At 40.3% G+C, this 19,112-nt stretch overlaps 2 protein-coding genes across 4 annotated transcripts in view; both read left to right on the top strand.

The window, feature by feature from the left end:
* Nucleotides 1–1,700: 1,700 nt before the first annotated feature.
* LOC145437821 (gamma-tubulin complex component 3-like) lies at nucleotides 1,701–10,256 on the top strand. The gene is made up of 5 exons (XM_080315122.1): nucleotides 1,701–5,292; nucleotides 6,021–6,126; nucleotides 7,327–7,518; nucleotides 8,533–8,733; nucleotides 9,916–10,256. The coding sequence occupies exons 1-5, from the start codon at nucleotides 3,362–3,364 to the stop codon at nucleotides 10,045–10,047; spliced, it is 2,562 nt and encodes an 853-aa protein (XP_080171248.1). The 5' UTR covers nucleotides 1,701–3,361; the 3' UTR covers nucleotides 10,048–10,256.
* A 2,818-nt stretch (nucleotides 10,257–13,074) lies between these two features.
* Nucleotides 13,075–19,112, top strand: part of LOC145437819 (MAP kinase-activating death domain protein-like) — a 29,776-nt gene continuing 23,738 nt past the window's right edge. The window contains exons 1-3 of one of the 3 annotated variants that reach the window (XM_080315115.1): nucleotides 13,075–14,624; nucleotides 15,727–15,816; nucleotides 17,388–17,555. In XM_080315115.1, coding sequence (XP_080171241.1) covers nucleotides 14,512–14,624; nucleotides 15,727–15,816; nucleotides 17,388–17,555 — 371 coding nt within the window. In that variant the 5' untranslated portion in view covers nucleotides 13,075–14,511. The remainder of the gene's footprint in view (nucleotides 14,625–15,726; nucleotides 15,817–17,387; nucleotides 17,556–19,112) is intronic. The other 2 variants (XM_080315118.1, XM_080315117.1) reach the window with 2 other exon arrangements.

The raw sequence follows: 19,112 nt of genomic DNA, 5'->3' as shown, positions 1-19,112 counted from the left end.
GAAAATAATTGGTCGAGTTATCTCTATCGCCACCGCGTGTGCAAAATGAAGTAGAACTTCCCCAGTTGCGAGGAGCCTATAATTTCAGTACTCATCTTTTACTACTCGACTCGAATCATTAAAATCAATACTCGATTCAGATTCGAGTACTCGAATCATTGTGCCAAGCCCCACTTGTAAGTGCTTTCTTTAGTCGGGTCCTTTTCCGGCTTTTTGGGGCGACGGCGGGGGAAGAGGTTAAACCTCCGACGGGAATCGAACCGGGGTCCGCCCGATTAGTAGGCGCTTACCGTCACCATTACGCTATCTGGAAAAGTTGAAAGTTTCCTAGTTGTCCTATATTAAATGCTTTTCAGATAATGATTACTACTTTGACTTGTACTTGAGTAGAAATTAAAAACATGTGGAGCTGTAAATTAATTCTAATCTAATTTGAAAAAAGCTGCGTGTAGAGGACGCGGGCCACAAGAATGCAATTTCGAGACAAAACAGGCCACACAGTTGAGCAACTACGTTTTTAAAACTGTACGTGAGTACAACGCTGTGCTCTCTAACGTGGGAGACGGTCATTGTTATTACCACAAAAGAAGTCATATTTTATTATTTAAGAATAACGAATAAAATAAAAATATCACGATCGGGATCGATATAGGGTCTAGCGATATACGGTACTAGCTGAAAGACTATCTCCTATTGAAGCCTGATCTTGTGGGAATGCCCTAAACCGCTTTCTAAGCGTCTCGGTCTTGGCAGTATATCTGGACCACTGCACGCCAAGGCAATATGGTCAATGGCAGGCCATTCATATCGGCTGATTTTCCCTCGATGGAATGCTATTGCAATCGTCTTAGCCGGCTCAGCTAGTGAGGAACATTTTGAAATATTTTGAATAAACAAACAACAATATTTTGAAAGTGAAATCAATTTCAGCATTTCAAAATGCTTCACTTAGCTTTCATCCGAAATCTAAAATTAGGTCGCAAGCCACAAAGAGATCTTTTTCGCCTGCACCATCGAGATGCTTTGACTGTAGAGATCGTACAATCTTCTATACTTTGGCGACGGAGTTGCGATACGACCGTAAGGTCATCTATAGTATGCGCCCCCGTTTTTTTCTTTTCCATCCTATGCGTGACATCTGCGGATACCATTTTCGAGTATAACCCGACCGGGGATCGAACCCACGACCTACCGATCGAGAAGCTGGACGCATAACCATTACACTATCTCTCTCGGCAAAATATGAAGTCGCGGGCCGCGAGTTCTTGACCAGCTGACCACTGCTCTAGGCTCTGATCACAAGACTACTCCAAGTCATTTCGACACCCTCATATCTTTTCATTCTATCACAATGTTATGGTGTTTTGATTTCATGAAGATTTTAATAAAAAAATGAGGGGAATGATGGTGATAGGCCACACAGGGCTGTCTATTCTCTCACCGGTTCGTTACATCGAAATGCGTTTTGAGAATTGGATTTTACATTTTATGTCTTGTTCGGATAAACATTTTAGGATCGCTGGCTTATATCTAGGATTCGTATGTCGAGCATGAAGATTGGTTATATATCATCGATGTTCCTTGTTCTGTAGTCTATCATCAAGAATCGAGATTGTTTCGCGCTTTAATAAATGGTCGTTTCGGTCGTCGCGGCCTAAACGTTCGAATCTGCCGCCGATGGTTGTTTTGATTGCCGCGTTGGGTTTGATATCCTACCGTACCGTGAAGCATTTGCTCAGCAGAATATGTAGTATGGGCTATTCGGGGTACCATTAGCAGTGAGTAATTCCTTCTACTGTATAAATATTACTAATAAACATTAATACCATACCGAGTCCGGGGACGATTCCCGTAAATTAGTAGTAACTGATTGTGAATATGACAGCAACAGCAATATACCAGCGCATCAGGCCCAAACAGCCAAACCAAAGCGTCTATTAGATTGATAGACGGCTGCACGTTAATTCAGGTGTGAGGTCAGAAACACTCGTGCACGCTGTGCGCTGATTAAGGCTGGGCACAATGATTATAAATTTGAACAGTTGTTTTGTGGTACAGAACTTGAAGATAGCTTTCAATACCACATCCATTGTAGTAAAATATTTATTCAACTCGAAGACTTTTCGGGTGCCTCTTTTCAAGAGTTAACGGCACACTGAAGGGATTTAAACAGAATGAAAAGCAAAACCAGAAAGGCGAAATATGATGCAACAATCCGAAATTACATACCATGAAGTCCGTAATGTAATATTATTATAAATTTATAATAGCCTTCTTGGGAATCTCAGAATCTGTATTTTTGAGTACCGTATTGTATTACAAGTGCAGTAATTTTTATGATTCATGGCGAGTACAGTGAGAGATGATCTTTTTGAGTACTGAAAGTATACCGACTTTGCCAATAGTAGTTAATTTTTCGACGAGAACGTAATTCGTCCGCCTTTATAGCTTTTGAAGCCAGGTAATTATACAGGCAGCAGAGTGGAATTGGTGGTAACGGCACGCGCAACGTCACGCGAGCATTTATATCTGATCACGCCGATTAATGAATTATGCTGACGGCACAAAGCGATACCAGAGTCCAGATCCAGAAGAAGGCGCTTGCGCTTTACAATGAACGTTTTAAGCAAGCGTGGCATTTGCGCAACAGCGAATATATGGTGTAACCCTAGTCCGGCGTATATCAGGTCTATTTTAGCACATTGTGTCGTTTAATAAGTAATTCAGTATCGAATCAGAGCGAAAAATATTTCCGACGCGCGGATGAAATTTTCCAATCACGCGAGAAATCCGTCTGTCACGCACAACATGTTGTCAAAAACAACCACCGATTCCAGTCTGGTACAGGCATACCAAGAAAAACGCCATAAATGACGCAAATTCTGGAATACGGGTCTTTTTGGAAATCGAATTTGTAAAATTACCTTTTTTTATTATTTAGTAAACGCTACACTTACAATATTTGCTGTAAAGATTTTCGAATTACCCGTTTTCTCGTCCAATAATTTAAATTTTGTGATTTGTAAAAAGTGTCCTCTTTTCCTTATCTCAAAGTAAGTTAACCAGGCTATATGCTATAGCCTGTATTCTTTGAATGGTCACATAAAAGGTACCACATATTTGAACTTTCCATTCATACTGTTCCGACATACTCGATTCAGAATTGAATCACCAAGTCACTTGAATTTGCCCAGTCCTTATGAGCAACACTCGAATTGACTCTAAGCTTAATTCTCGATTGACAATCAATTCACGCAGGTACAGCTGCTGTCTGTTGATCAAAAATTTCATTTATTTTAGATTAATAGGTATCAGGCTATCAAATTGTTCGCAAGAACCAATTTGAATTTATTGCATCACAATGCCACAAAAGCAGCCAACTGCAGAAGCACTCATCCACGAGCTCTGTCTAAAACTGAGTCGCGACTCGCCTTCACGTGCGAACAGACTCAAGTCGCACGCACTTTTGGTGCTATCGGATCTCGGAGATTCCCCGATTCCAAACAGTGACGAAAATTCGGTTTTAAACCGCATCAAGAAAGATTTGGCGTCAAAAGGCAGACAAGGTGACGCAGCGAAAATCAGCGAATTGCACCGAAAACTTTCCTCCACCGGACGAATACAAAATCTTTGGTCTTTACTGCATTTTCTGAAATGTTTATCGAAAGAACATGGAAACAAATACTCAAAAGGGACATTGTCGTTCAGACAAGGTGTATTATCATCATCTACCCCAGTACCTCAAAATGCGAGCGATAATTTTCAAAGTAACAGCAGTATCGCACCGAGTACTTTAAAATCGACCCGATTATCACAAAATACTCCTGAATCGTTTTCGAGCGATATTCCAAGCATGTCGTTAGGATCTAGACTAGCATGGTCTGTGACTCCAAGTTACCAACGTTCAGCTTCTAACGTCAGCAAACCAGCTCCTGTATCAACTGTGTCATCACAATCAAGATCTCACACGGCCGATTCAGATATATTACGTGAAATCATAGTTGTATTCCAAGGAGTCGAGACCGACCATATCAAATACAGCACACGTGAAGATGGTTTTCGATTAAGCCAAAGCGCAAATGTTAGCAAAAGAAATATTCACTCCATCCATAGGCTTTGCGAGCTAGGATGGTTGCACAACAGAATCCGTAAATATATTGACAAGCATACAAAAGATCTCGCGTTTGGGCTGGTAGGACAAGCATTTTGTGCGGCGTTAGTTCAAGAATTGCGCGAATATTACCGATTTCTTACAGTTTTGCAATCGCAACTGCATGAAGAAGACCAAGGTATTGGGCGCGAAGATCGCATGACTTTAACAAAACTTTCAGACTGGGTTTCAGAACCGAAAGAACGTCTAAAATGGATTTGCATGTTGGTAGATAATTGTAGAGACAAAAAAGGCGGGGCTCTCGCATCAACAGTACATGCTTTTATGCAAACGGGTGATGTAAACATGAGATTACTCACAAAAAGATTGCTGGTTATCGTTACTCAGCCTATATTTTTCATACTCAGCCGTTGGATATATCACGGGGAACTGCAGGATACTTACCATGAGTTTTTTGTGGATATGGACCCTGTTGTGAGTGGGGATAGGCTCTGGTTTGATAAATATCATTTGCGCCAGTCCATGGTACCACCTTTCATCACAGAAACACAAGCTCGCAAGATTTTACTTGTTGGGAAATCATTGAACTTTCTCAGACTAGTGTGTCACGATCGCACTGATATCAACATCAAGAATAAGCAAGAATTTCAACTTTCCGAAGACGTGTTTTTGGACAGTACGTTAAATTTTGGTAATGAATTGCAGGAAAGAGTTGACGAAGCTTACGTGGCCACAAGCAGCGCCCTCCTTAACGTGCTAAACACGAGGTATCAACTGTTGACACATCTTGGTGCTATTCGTAAATTCTTGCTGTTAGGTCAAGGAGATTTTGTGAGACATTTACTGGATTTGGTGCATGATGATCTGGCGAAACCAGCGAGTCAATTATATCGTCACAATTTGAACGGTTTGGTTGAAACGGCGCTACGTGCAACTAACGCGCAGTTTGAAGAACAAGACGTACAATCGAGATTGGATATTCGTTTGCTCGAAATCAACCCCGGCGACACAGGATGGGACGTATTTAGTTTGGATTATCACGTCGATCAGCCTTTGAATACGGTGGTCACTCCAGAGATCATGCTGCTTTATTTGAGAATTTTTAACTTCCTTTGGAGAGCTAAAAGGATGGAACATAACCTGGCGCAGATGTGGACCGAGACTATGGAGCAGTCAAACAAGTATGTCAATTTGTAGGATACTTGGTCAACTAGATAATTAGAGAAAATGCCGGTACCGTGATCTAATTGTAATTTCAATTTGTTAAGTGTTTGTATGCTCTCATTTTTATATAATTCCTGCTTTTCCTGAAAATGCTACAGGAGAACTGTATCGTGCAAAGCGATTTAAGCTCCGTCGGCGTGCACGTCACTGAAATTTGCCATTTTAGTGTTTACGAGAATGAACTATGTGAAGTGAACTTAATTTGTGTTGTATTTCTAATTCGGGATGGAATACAATTTACAATTTTTTTTAGATTGTTCGTCGTGAAATGTTGTTCTGGTATTGTTTCAAGGTCGATTACTTATTTGAATACAAATAAGATCTCCTGCACTGTCACGGGATGAGCGCGTGCGCATCGTAACATGATCCCCGTGCAAGTAGTTGATTGCTAACACGATCCCGTGCAAGCTGTTGATTGCTAACCCGGTTTCAGTAATTAGATCCGCCAATTAGTTGCGCTTTCAAAAGCGTACGGAATACAGAAGTCGCTATCGCTAAAGGCATGACGCATAGAGGCTCATTCTGCCCCCTTTATTCAGTTCTACCCCCTTTTTATCTCGGCTGGCTACGCCCCTGGTAGCTATCATTGTAATTCTAATGTCATTTGGAAAAGCTGGAAATTTTCTAGTTATCCAATTTTTATTCATTGAATAACTTTCACGAATTGATATGTTGCTATTTCAAGGCTGTCTCATTTGCGAGAAATGTCGTCGGTCCTGCACGCCTGTCACACGCTCGCCGCCCAGATGGTTCACCTCGTGCATCAGATCCAATACTACATAGCATTTGAGGTCAGTGGCAATTCTGTTAGCACAAAGATGGCGGAAGTTTCCATGGCCCTAAAATGTTCCGAAAATATTTACACAAAGTGGAGTATTTTTCAGCGGATTTATTCAACTTGGCTCACTATGTATAATTACACGTCATAAATTTTTGAAGACACTATTTCCGTCAAATATAATCGTGTATAATGCTAGTATGCAATATTGGTCTACAATATTGACCCAATTCATTCATCGTCTCAGAGTCATTACTAGCGCAAGTTTTTGCAACTTTTTTTACAGCTTGCGGAAGCTTCCTAATTACTCAGAAGTTATGTAGAATGCTGTTTTAAGCTGTTTGAAGGCATCTTATATTGCAACTTTTGTCCATTTTTTTTTCGTTCAACTTTTTGCAACTTTTTCGATTTTTCATGAAACATTTTGCAAGTTTTTTTGATTTTTCATGCAACCACCTTTATACTGGGAATATTTGGCAATATATGTAAATAGATCGCTTGATTATTCGACTGAAATACCGTAAATCAGCAGTTCAGCACTGAAGTAACGCTTTAACGGGTATTTCGGGAGCGGAGCCCTTATTTTAGTCAACCTACAGAGACTGTGGATGGGAAACTGTTTTTCGGGAGTGCAACTGGGAAGTTTTTTTAGTCAACCGACCAAAATGTGGTCTTTTAGTGCAACTTTTGTGAAAAATAAATGCAACACGGATTTGACTGCAACAAAAGTTGCCCTAGTCATTACTACCAACAGTGGTGTAACCAGGAGGTGGGTTTTGGGGTTCGAAATCCTGCCATTTCAAACTGAAAAATTGTATCTCGATTTAGTGCCGATTCTATCTCCAATATTGCTTGCCTCGATAAAAATTGATGCGTTGCTTCGGAATTGAATAGAGTTTGTTGTTCTAGTACTAGTTAAGAGTTTTAAAAACCATAGTAGCTCTTCCAGTCATAGATGCGCATTTAAAAAAAATTTAATTGTGAAACAACTAGAAAATAATGAACCAATTGTCGTCGTTTGGTGTGAATTGTGATGCGAGTTTTGAAAAGTGAGTAGTTCTAGTTTTAGTTACGAGTTGCGAGCTTTGAAAAGGGAATGGTTCTAGTTCCGGTTGTGCATTTTGAAAATCCAGTAATTTGTACCAACCTACCTTGAACTCATTGAATATTTTGCAAATTTTATTTCTGGCTACATTATTTGTTTCACGCGCAGGTTTTGGAATGCTCATGGGCCGACCTTATGAAAGAAGTGCAGCACGCGAAAGATCTTGACGAAATCATCGCAGCTCACCGCCAATTTCTGGAAGCGATCATGAAAAGATGCCTGCTCGACAGCGGCTCGCAAAGTCTGCTCACGCAACTGCGTTCCATATTTGACCAGATTGTGAAATTCGAAAAGTTGCAAGTACGTTTCTGCGCTTCGCGTTCTGAGCGGAGATGATCAAAGTCAAGTGCGCCGACTTTTATTTTTTTACGAGGTGGCGAAGTCTTGTGACGTCATAATTGTTCCATATCGATGATGACCATCAAACCATGCAGTCGAGTTATTAAATGGAATCTTAAAACGGTACGATCATTTGAAGTGTAACTGCGGCCTGCGTCACCTCGTAACCTCGTAAGTCGGCGCCTATGGTCAAAGTATCCAATGTTCGTGTTCAAGTAGAAGTAAAAGTAAAGCTGTGAATTTCTAATCAGTTACAAGTAGAAGTGGCATTATCCAAAAGTACATCGAGTGAAAGTAGATCATGTAAGGTATGAAAAGTACCTGAGTAACGGTATTAGTTTTTTGAAGTAGGTTTGGTCGGTGGGACCAAATAACAGTTAATCGGTGGCGGATACTTTTGAAGAGATATAATCACCTAATCGAAAAATAATCACTTAAGTAATGCAGGGGTTATTTTCCCCTGTTGCCATGATGACAATTTCACTGATAATAGTGACACAAAATGATCCCTCAACTAATTCATACTATTCAAAATACAAATAGAAGAGTCTAATTTTATCAAAATACACCAGCCAAGGCTGTGTAAACAAAACGAGTTTGTGTACCGTCTAAAATAGCACATTGAACGCTCTCTCATTCGAAATTTCATGCTGGTGACGTCATATTTTGTGATACGATTGTTGATATACAATGTTCTTTCCAATTCTCTACTAGTTGCTGACGATTACCCCTGACGAGTGTCAGCCGAAAATATTCGGGTTCATTTCAATATGAATATAGGCCTACTATTCAAAATCCAAATTGTAAAAGTGAGTATTACTGCCTAAAAAATGTTTTGAGTAGAATGGGCAGTAGTTACAAAACAAATACTTGAGTGAGTTGTGGAACTACACGAATTCTACTCGAGCATTCTAATGAGGTACGATCACTTTGTTTTTAACCACTCGAGCGATAATTCAAGTTGAAATGTTTTAGGGTGATATTTACGAGAAGGCGTCGCAAGAAGCGAACCACAGGGTCGCGCACGAACGCAGCATGAGAGAGAAAGAGGAAAAGGGCGTTTGGAGCGACGGCAGTTTGGAGGACGCCGAGGAGAGGCAGAGGCGGAAGTATTTCCGCAAAGATCAGCTGCCCAAAATGAGAGCGCAGCTTAGTGTATGTGCGCAGACATTTCAGGTCAGTGGTATTGTAGAATTAAAAATCATGCAGGGTTGTAATGAATCAAGTCGTATCTCGGCTCGTAATTTTTTGTTGACTCAATGACTCGAGCCTTTATTTAACAAATGGAAAATGACTCGATTTGCACTTGAGTCATTGCGCACTAGGTTGTTGATCACAATTTTTTTCTTCAAATTCTTGTGGCTATTTGACAAAAAAAGTTATTTTTATGTTATTTCAAAGCTCATTCTGCAGCTGCATTTCAGTCATGTCTTGAAATTCCACCAAGATAGGTGGTGGCGAATGTGATAATAACGGGAAACGCTTTCAATGATACCTTGAAGTAAGTTCGCAACATATATGGCAATAGCACCAAAATAGGGAAACAGATTTTTTAACGAACATATAACGTCCAGCCTAGTCTTTTCTATCTAGCAGCTCATCTTTAAGTTATTATGGAATAGTGGTTATGTATATCTATGGTGATAATGGGTTTCTAAAAACATTTCGAAGTCGTCTGTCACCCTTCTCGACCTTACCACTTCAACTTCTATTTTTTCCACAATCTCCAACAAAACATCTCCAAAAATCAATATGTTTGTATCAGTAGGCTATTGGCAATTGAAATGAGTTTTCACAGTAGAATATTCATCTAACACGGCCATTCTGTTGGTGCGAGTCGTGAATTTTTAGCCGTGATGAACCACAAACTGCCTTGTGATTCAGCTAAAATAACAAAAATAAAAATTAGGTTATTATTCATTTTGCAAATATAGAGGCTTTGCGGACCCCCTGGAAATGCTTCGCGGACCCCCGGTTGAGAACCACTGATCTAGATAAAAGCGATGCAGTTAAATTCTTTGAATTCGGTTGATTGGACATTTTCATTGTTTCACTGTAGCGCAGAATATTGATTTTGAAGAATTTTGCCTATTCGTAACATTTCGCAACTAGTTCCAAGAAAATTTTGAACCGCTCCAAGTTTTTCAAAAGTTTGTTTTTTGATTTACCCCGAATTCAAAACAGAATAACGTACATAGATATGTGACAATTCTGAGGGTATGCATTGCAAATGTCAAAAAATTTGCCAAATTATAATGGAATTAGTCAGCTTTCGTTTTGTAGTTGGAAGTCACCGCTTTTACTTGTAATAGAGTAGATATTTAATTCTTGAGTTCAATTTGGTTGCGACCTCTCCAGGACATGGTGGTGAAATTTCTGTCGCAACTGGACCGTCAGACCGATCCGAACCTCCGATACTTGAGTCAACGACTCGATTTCAACGACCATTACAAAGCCAAGGACCCTGCAAGAAAATATGTTCGGATATGAAGAAGCTCCTGTTTGGTTTTTGCTCGGATTGTGTTTCACGAATACTGGATTAAATTAGTTCTTTTGAATTTTGATTCGCGTTTACGGCCGAGGGAAAATAGAAACGGCTTGAATTTTGTAGCTTCCTCGTGGCTTCTATACAGAGTTGTAATGACTCGATTTTCTTGAAATACGGATAATAAGTCGACTTGCATTGTGCATGACTCTGACCAAGTCATATGAATCAAGACTCAGATGGCCAAGACGGACTGTTCATTGTATTTTTGAAGAATTGTATTGGTATTTCGTCAATTAGTACTGGTACTTGAAAATCCTACCACAAACGGTTAAAAGTGAGGAAAATTCGTATATTATGAACGCGAAGCATTCATTATCACCGAGCAGACTTGTAAAAAGTCAGTTCACCTCGAAACTGAAGAGTGAACACTGCACCACGACTACATTTACATCGAATATCTATTTAATATTCGTGGATTCATTACGCAGTGACGACCCAAGCTAAAATACTTCTAATGTAGCAATGAGCCGCGGCATTTGAAAATTCAACGTTCAGTTACTGTCATAGTCCTTTTATAAATAAAAATGAATCGTTTTTTTCAAAAAGAAATCGATCAGATATGTGAAATAATCGATTATGATAACGATTACTTCTGATTTTTTTCGAATGTAATCGATTATTGCGATTACCTGAAAATGCTGTAATCGTCGTCATCGAGTACGATTACTATTTAGGGTGGGCTATTTCTGGGCCTGGACAAAGTATGGACTGGACATGTAGATATGGAAGGTTCGGCCAACATATGGGCCACGGCTTAATTGGTTAGCGCCGAAATGCCGATGATGCACCAACCGGCTACAGGCCCCCCACACCAAACAGTGACGTGCAGTCCAATGAGGCAGGTGAGGCAGTGCCTCACTTGTCGTCAGGGCGAGTAAGTGAAAATTGTGAAAACCCTCCATGAGTCGATGATTATTGATATTTTACATCGATGTTCATAAATAACTAAATTTGAACATTTTCTCACACAACATCAATTTGCATAATTATTATTCAAAAATACAGCGCGAAAGGAGAGTTGAGGCACAGGTGAGGGAGGCACGGGCGAGTCGTGCCTCACCTGCGACAATGCAATTCATCATGAATAGTTCTGAATTCATAACAACTGGTGTCAATCAAATGCTATCGTCACACTGATTCCGAAAATCCAAATATTAACAATGTCAGACCACCAGAACCCCCTCAAAATCGCCAAGGAAGGTGACATTCGGCTTTATTACAGACAATATGCTATCGCACAGAAATTAATAGCCAGGTGAGGCACAAACGAATCTGCCTCATGCACTATTCGCTAACAATTGGACAATCGCAGCTCAGTGAAACGCGCTATCGATTTCGGAATACAACAGTCTTGATGAATGTCTTGTTAGAATTATATGGTAGCGACGGTCAATATGTAATGCGAAGCAAATACATTCCCTTACTTATGTAGCTGTTATTTATTTTCCGTTAAATTGTGGTATGTAATAGCTACTTGCATAGGCTACATTGTCGTTGCTTTATGCTTCGAATAATTCACACCGGTACTTGAAGAGATAGTAATTATTATCCGTCTAAACTTGCCATTTAGCACAATAGCGACCAGTCCTACATGTCTTGTATAATGTGGAATTACAACGGCTATCAGTGTGCAAAGAAAATGCTCTTCATATCCGCTGCTGTTGTTATTCACATTTTGGATATCTTTATCAGATAGGCTACTTTACGTGCGTGCGTGTGTGTGTGTGTGTGTGTGGGGGGGGGGGGTCCGTGCCTCACCAGCCATGAACCTCACCGCACGTCACCGACACCAAAGCATTCCAATTGCCTACCCTCGTGCATAGAGCGTTGATGATATGTTCGGGTAATAAACTGAACTCAGAACTTGACAATATCCGGAAAATCTTACTTGACAACGGTTACCCTGAACATGTCATCAACCGCGGCATAGAGAGGAAAGTAACGCATTTCAATCCAGAAAAGTCAACAGAGCCTACCGAACGAACGACCAAAGATGTTTACATCCATCTACCTTGAATAGGGCCTATTTCCACCCGCTTTGAAAAGCAATCGATTTCAACGGTCAATAAGTGTTACGACACAGTGAAGACCAACGTGATTTTCACGACAACTGCTCCCTGCAACACGTAAAGACGTGCTGCACTTCAGCAAAGCAATGTAGTTTACGAATTTAAGTGTCACTGTGATTGTGGTTACGTGGGAAGAACGTCAAAGCGCTTGCAGGAACGCATAAATCAGCATGTCCCGAGATTCATTAGGACGCACTCGGTGAAAAGCTCACCCGTAACTCACCCGCTCAAGATTGAGCGGAACAATCAAAGGCCATAAATTCTGCAATTGGCAAACACGCTTGCGCGAAAAATTATCGAGACGACAGATTTCGCATACTCGGAAAGGGTCGCTCTCACACTGTCATTTGTGTGCCTTTTGGAGTCGACTTTTATCAAAATACACCAGCCAAGGCTGTGTCAACAAAAAAAAATTCGTGTATCATCTAAAAATAGTACATTGAACGCTCTCGTATTCGACATTTCGAGCTGGTGACGTCATATTTTGTGTTACGATTGTTGATATACGCTGTTCTTTCGAATTCTCTACTAGTTGCTGACGATTACCCCTGACGAGTGTCAGCCGAAAATATTCGGGTTCATTTCAATATGAATATACTATTCAATTGTATATTGAAGTTCTGTATCTCAAAGAAGCTGTTCAAAGATTTCAAATTTTGCGATAGTCCGCCGGTCCGCAGCTCCGCTCCGTCCGCCGTTTAGTATCACATGTTCCGCTGTTCCGCGGTCCGCCGTTTAGTATTGAGCTATTTTGTTATGGTCCGCTCGGTCCGCAGTTCCGCTTGATCCGCCGTGGCGCCGTTTAGTATCGCAAGTTCCGCAGTCCGCTCGTTCCGCCGTTTAGAGTTGCCCTATACTGACTGACTATAATCCTGCATCTGCATGGAATTATTAAATTACTTTAACTTGGAGAATCATAGAATCACAGTAGGCCTACTGTGATGTTCCAATAGCTTACTTGCTTGTTCTTTGGACAGAACTTGCAGTTTGTTTATAGACCGTAATGGAAAAGGAGACCAGAATGTGCTGGATTTGGTTAGAAATGCAGGCCCAAAAATATATCTCTGCTTCATTACATTCATATTCATTTCTTGTCCTTATTTGCTTTTACAAAGCACTGCAACGTAACCACATCCACGTGAGGTTCTAAAACCTTACTTTAAGTAATGAGATTTTTTCACTCCTTTAATTCAAGAAAATCATGGTAATTGAAAATGTGATCTCTTTATAGTTTGAAATGTTCAGCACTACAGCCATCGGAACATTTCTGTCAGTCAAATATCTGAAATATGAGAGATAGATTTATAGATATAAGATATATACATTTGTGATGCTGTGAAAAGAGTTGTAGCCAAAGAATTTATCTTCATGGCAAACCATTACAATGTAGAGGGAAAAATCACGGTAGAACAAATAAGGTTCTTCTGATAGAGTTAGATTGGACTACAGATCTAGCTCAGTATGTTTGAATCTTCCCTGTATGGAATCGGTGTCCTGTGCCTGTGCTCACACTATGTTTTATTTCTTTATTATTTTTTATTGAATTATTTTAACTTGGAGAATCATCGCTGCTCACATGTTATATTAGGCAAAGCGTACCGAGATTCCAGTAGGGTTCTTAACTGACTCTTATAGTCCAGACTAGGGCTGCGCAAAATTGAGTACCTGAGTGATTCGAATATGAATTGAGCAAAAGGCATCAGGTCGAATATCATGTACTACGACACCATAACAGGTTAACGATGCGGAAAGTTCAAATATGCAGCCTACCTTTCATGCGGCCACAATTAATACAATGCCGGTTCTACATCACATTAAAGATCATTTGGTGTTTTTTGACCATACCCATTTCATTGCACTTTGCGGCACATAAATATCATATCCACTAAAGTGCATAGCTTTGTACTACATGCTTCGTATGCTGTGCTGTGATACGACCAATCAAGATGAACAGCCTTCCACAACGGAAAATTATATCGGAACTATAATTGTTGATGAATTAGTTCTTATTGGCAAGGAATGAATCGTTTCAGACTTTCAGTACACGAAAAAATCATCGAACACAACTCAACCTGAATCTTAGAATTCACACTCTATTCAGAGTCGAGCACTCAGATATGGTTGAGACGCATCATTAGAACTGTATTTCATGTGCAACTTTACCGAATCTATGCATATTGATTGTGTCATTGTGTGTCCATGTCTATACCGTCCATATTTACCCTGATTTGTATCCAATGGCGGATGTTATATCGACATTTCAACAATCCCGCACCAGATCAATTCTAAATTCATCACATTAATTCGGAATGGTGGGTGGTTGAGAAATTGTGCAAAATGGCGTCCGGAGATTCGAAGAACGAAAAGAAATATTTGATCGATTATTTGGTGATTGTTGGAGCTAAACGTCCAGACGGCAGCGCGTTGCAGACGCCGACATTGTTAAACAGGTGAGCTACTCTTTATCTTGCGTAAGCTGGAGTAAAAGTAACGGCACAAATTTCTACGTAAGTGGAAGTAGCACTCTCGTTTTAACTGAGGTTTAAAAATGTGGCAAGAACTTTTTCCGAAAGTCGATCTACCGACGGCCGTGTCTATAGTTTCTACCAGTATCATTCGTCAGTCCATATATATTCTGTTATGCGAAAGGGGACTCTTCCTTAAAATATCGGAACTGACGCTGTACCTATGAGTCGAAATTTCGGTTTTAAGCAGATCTTGCTGCCCCCTCACAGCCAAACCCCCCCGAGCGGTAACGGCTGACTCTAAGATTTGTGATCAGTGCATTTTATACTTTCGATTCCGACCTTCAAACCTTCTAAGACGTTATGAGCACGCACTTAGGCCGTCGGCTCCCAGACTATAAGGACTTTACAAGACATTCACTCCATAAAGTTATCAAGGTGCATGCCACTTACCACTCGTTATTAAAAACTCAGAACTATATGTACGACTGTCTGAGTCTAATACTAGCATTTGTGGTGAGTGGGTAAAAATGAGACCAAAAATACTGAAGCACGCCAAATCGTCTCAATAAGCTAGTTGTGTCTTGTGTTCTTGTCTCATGACAACTTTCAGGTCTTATTTTTAAGACCAGGGACTCTGATGTTTTTTTGAATAGGATACTAACAAAATTCGTCTTAAAAACAAGACCGAAATACTGATGCATCAAAAATTGTCTTGATAGGCACAATGTGTCTTATAAGATGCGTTTATTAGTCTTATATTTGAGACCGAATAATCGTGACAATGCAATACGGTCTTTAAAAGCTGAAGCAGTCTCAGTTTCAAGGCCTGACTTCATCATTAAGACTTGAATTGCTAAAAATGAGTCTAAATCACCCTCATGTCTTTCTTTGAGACTAACCTTGTCTAATTTTTTTTGTAGCGATGCTCAATTGCTCACGCCCGTAAGTCGTAACACATACCGCCAAATTTTTCCTTGGTGATTGCATGCCTTGTGTGTTGAGCGTATTCGTGAAAACAGAAAAATGAAACAGATTATGGCCTGATTGGTCACTTTTGCTTGAATCGGATTTTATTTTTCTGAAGGTATCCAAAGGAAGAGCGACCGTCCTTTCCTCTGCCACCTGACATTGTGTATTTCTGCCAACCCGAAGGTTGCGTCAATGTGTGTCGGAGGTCAGTATCTTGCAGTTTCTTTAGTTTTTCATAGAGCCCGATTGATATTGTATTTTTGAGCCGATACCGATAAAACCATTGATAACTAACACCTGTACTGATACATAGGCTATTATATATTCAGTCGATAACAAAAGATATTGTCTAGCTCATTGGTTCCCAAATGGTGGGGAATTCCCCACTAGTGGGGAATTCATTGATTTCTGGTGGGGAATAGACGCATTTGTTCAAAATTATATAGAGGACAGTCGACATATTCACGGAGACACATGCGCAATTACCGTAACCAGTTAACTGCTCTGAATTGTATGTATCAAAAATTATGTTGCGTGTTGTTCCCAAAATCTCATTTTTTACTTTGGATGGCCAATCATGGCGTCACAAACGCATGCAACACGACTAGTTTAACGTGAAATACCGCTTTCGCGAAATTTTAAGCGTTACTGGTATCGGTTCACAATACGTGTTATGTTGCAGTTAAGGGCAATTGTCTTTGCGTGATGGTGTGGTTGTGTGTCTTGTGTAGTCAAACCAGCAGATAGCTGCTCTGTGATGACAAAAGTGCTGCTGGGTAGTGGGGAGCAGGATCGTAACTGCCGCACCCAAAGCCCCTCATTTGGAGGGGGTGAGCTCGAAGAGGCCCAAAATTATTTCGCGAATTACCATAAATTGAAGTATTTTTTTTGAAATTTATGCCACTTTAGCAAAACATTTTCGCGCTAGGTGCGCGATTTAATATTGCCGAATATCTTATTATACGCAGAATTTATAAAAATGGAGACTTCGGCGTCGGCCATTGCTGCGCCACAACGCACCAAGGCCATGTAACATGCAACTCCGAGAAGTGTGCCAGAACTATCGGCAGCGAGAACACCTTGGCCGAAAAAGAATGGCCTCGTGGTGACCCAAAACTTCGATAATTGTCCATAGGCGGCTAAATGGCTGGCGCGGAATGTTCCTGTCTTGGCGATCTGAATCCCACAGGGGAAATGCCATCCCGGAGGGAAAACTTTTTTTGCCAGTAAAGCAATACAAATTTGAAATCGCGTGTTCCTTTTAGTTCGGGCGATTTCCATATCTTTTGACATAGCAGATATAGGAGGTCACGAAATAGCATGATGTAGCCTAATGAAGTCAATATACCAACCGTCCGCCTGAAAATCTTCAATTCTTATTTAGTGGTCCTACCTTTCCCCACACACATCACTCAGCTCTACAGGTAAATCTGATTGCGTTAGCAGAGAGGGGATAGAAAATTGATAACAAAATATATGCAATTCCCGATCATATTTACCAATTCAAATACGAACTATAAAAAATTTTGGCGCTTCTCCCCCCAGAAGTTAGGTTTATCCCCCTATGGGGGCCCAAGAACAAGGTTTTTTGGCGGGGCTGACAAAGTGCTGTGAGGGTCCTGGTGGGGAATTAAGGCTCGGAATAAATCTGAAGTGGGGAATGAAGACAAAAAGGTTGGGTATTCTGCAAAACGAGCCAATCTTGCTGTACAGACATTTGTCATTCTCGTGGTTATAATCTGACTACTGTTGATCATTATTTTGCTTTATATTCAGATCGAGTCAAAGTCTCCACGAGGACACAACATCATTTGTTTTCACTCTCACTGAGAAAGATTCGGGCCACACGCGATACGGAGTATGCGTCAACTTCTATCGGCCGTTCGAGAGAAGAGATTTGGACAAATTGCGAAAAAACGGATGGCGAAAAAGAAGGGAACTCAGGTTCGAGTTACTTTGTCGAGACGCGATCAGCGTTATTTTTTTTACTGAATAAGCATCACTTGTTGATCGGACTTGTACAAGCTACGAATCTAGTTAACTGGAGGTCTGTTTTTTCAGTAGTTCTAGTTCTAGTTGCGTATTTTCTAGTTCTTTGAGCATTTTAACAAAAAATTTGGTTGTAGAACGACTAAAAAACAGGTGTCGTCGTTCAATGTGAATCGTGGTCTGTTGTGGGAAGTTCTTGCACAGTCCCATCCCATTTCAAACTCCAAACTCCGTCCTTTAGAATGGCAATTGTATCTCCAATATGTGCAAGGCCATTAGTTGTAGTTCTAGTTGCAAAATCTTGCAAAATCTGAAAAGTGTGTAGTTCTGGTTGTAGTTGCGGAATTTGAAAAACGATCAGTTCTAGTTCTAGTTGCAGATTTTGCAAAGAAAGCAAAGTCCTAGTTCTATAGTTCTAGAAGTTGCGAGTTCTGAAAAATGGGTAGTTATAGTTGCAAGTATTGAAAAGTGAGTGGTTCTAGCTGCGCATTTTGTAAACCCAGCAGTTTGCATATGTCTATGACCATTGTTGTTCCAACACTATATTTGCATCACCACTGCAGTAAGTTAATCTCCAGCTCGATCTTGTGTTTGACAGTGATTGCCGCCATTCCATGAATTCTTGATTGCAACATCAATCCCCAGACGTTGTTGAACCTTCGTAGCCTTTTGCATTGATCGAGTCTTGCTTGATGTATTGAATGTAGATCGATATCTGGTATTGTCTGCATTTAGGTTGATAGCTGTTGCGTGGGAGGTATGAGATTGTAACTGGGGGCTGGCAAATTCGAGTATCTGGATGATTCAACTTAAGGAGCGCACCATTTCAGTACTCGGAAACATTTCTCATTACTAGGGGGATTTTTTTTTGACATAAAAAATCAAAATTTAGACATTTTTCAAGCTTGAAAAACTTTTGACCAAATTTTGACCTAATGTATGCAAATTAGGTGTTCTCCCACATAATGCTACAATGTACTACTTATCTTCATTTCTGGTTCGAACTGTCTGTCCTTACGAAGTAGTTTGGCCTGAAAAATCTTTTTTCACTCAAAACTGACAAATTGTGTAGCTACATGAAAAAACTTTATTTCAACAAAATCTGACCCTATGAAGAATTCCAGTAGTTACGTCACGTACTATGGTAGAAATAATTAAAATTTGTTGTAGTACAACGAAAGATACGTTCAACAGCAGCAGTTGTTTGCTGACAACACTGAAGTTGTGCGTACACTGCTGGTGACAAACCGTGTTGCTTCATTCGGGCAATGGTGTCTGCATTACAATTTTTCATCATGCCCTTCTTGATATAAGAACCATGCAATGCCCAAGCGGTCTTGCTTCAGTTAGGATATTGCGGTACGTTGAGCCCAACACCAGTCAACCTATTCGTTTCATTTGACCATTTATGCTTCATAGTGAGCAGACGATGGGCAATCTACAATGGTAGGCCTATAAAATAGGACACAAGCTGTAAAATACCGAATGATGAGTTCACCGACAGTGCAAAAT

Source organism: Botryllus schlosseri, chromosome 4, assembly GCF_051294905.1.
Source record: "Botryllus schlosseri isolate E-star chromosome 4, Bs_hap1, whole genome shotgun sequence".
NCBI classification, from domain to species: domain Eukaryota; kingdom Metazoa; phylum Chordata; class Ascidiacea; order Stolidobranchia; family Styelidae; genus Botryllus; species Botryllus schlosseri.
The sequence above is the reverse complement of the archived record's forward strand: the minus strand, read 5'-3'. Positions and strand labels throughout refer to the sequence as shown.

Excerpts from the sequence above, each read along its gene's own strand:
- LOC145437821 (XM_080315122.1), top strand. The coding sequence starts at position 3,362 with ATGCCACAAAAGCAGCCAACTGCAGAAGCACTCATCCACGAGCTCTGT. Across the intron at positions 7,519-8,532 it reads TGAAATTCGAAAAGTTGCAA|GGTGATATTTACGAGAAGGC; the intron begins GTACGTTTCTGC and ends GAAATGTTTTAG. Across the intron at positions 8,734-9,915 it reads TATGTGCGCAGACATTTCAG|GACATGGTGGTGAAATTTCT; the intron begins GTCAGTGGTATT and ends CGACCTCTCCAG.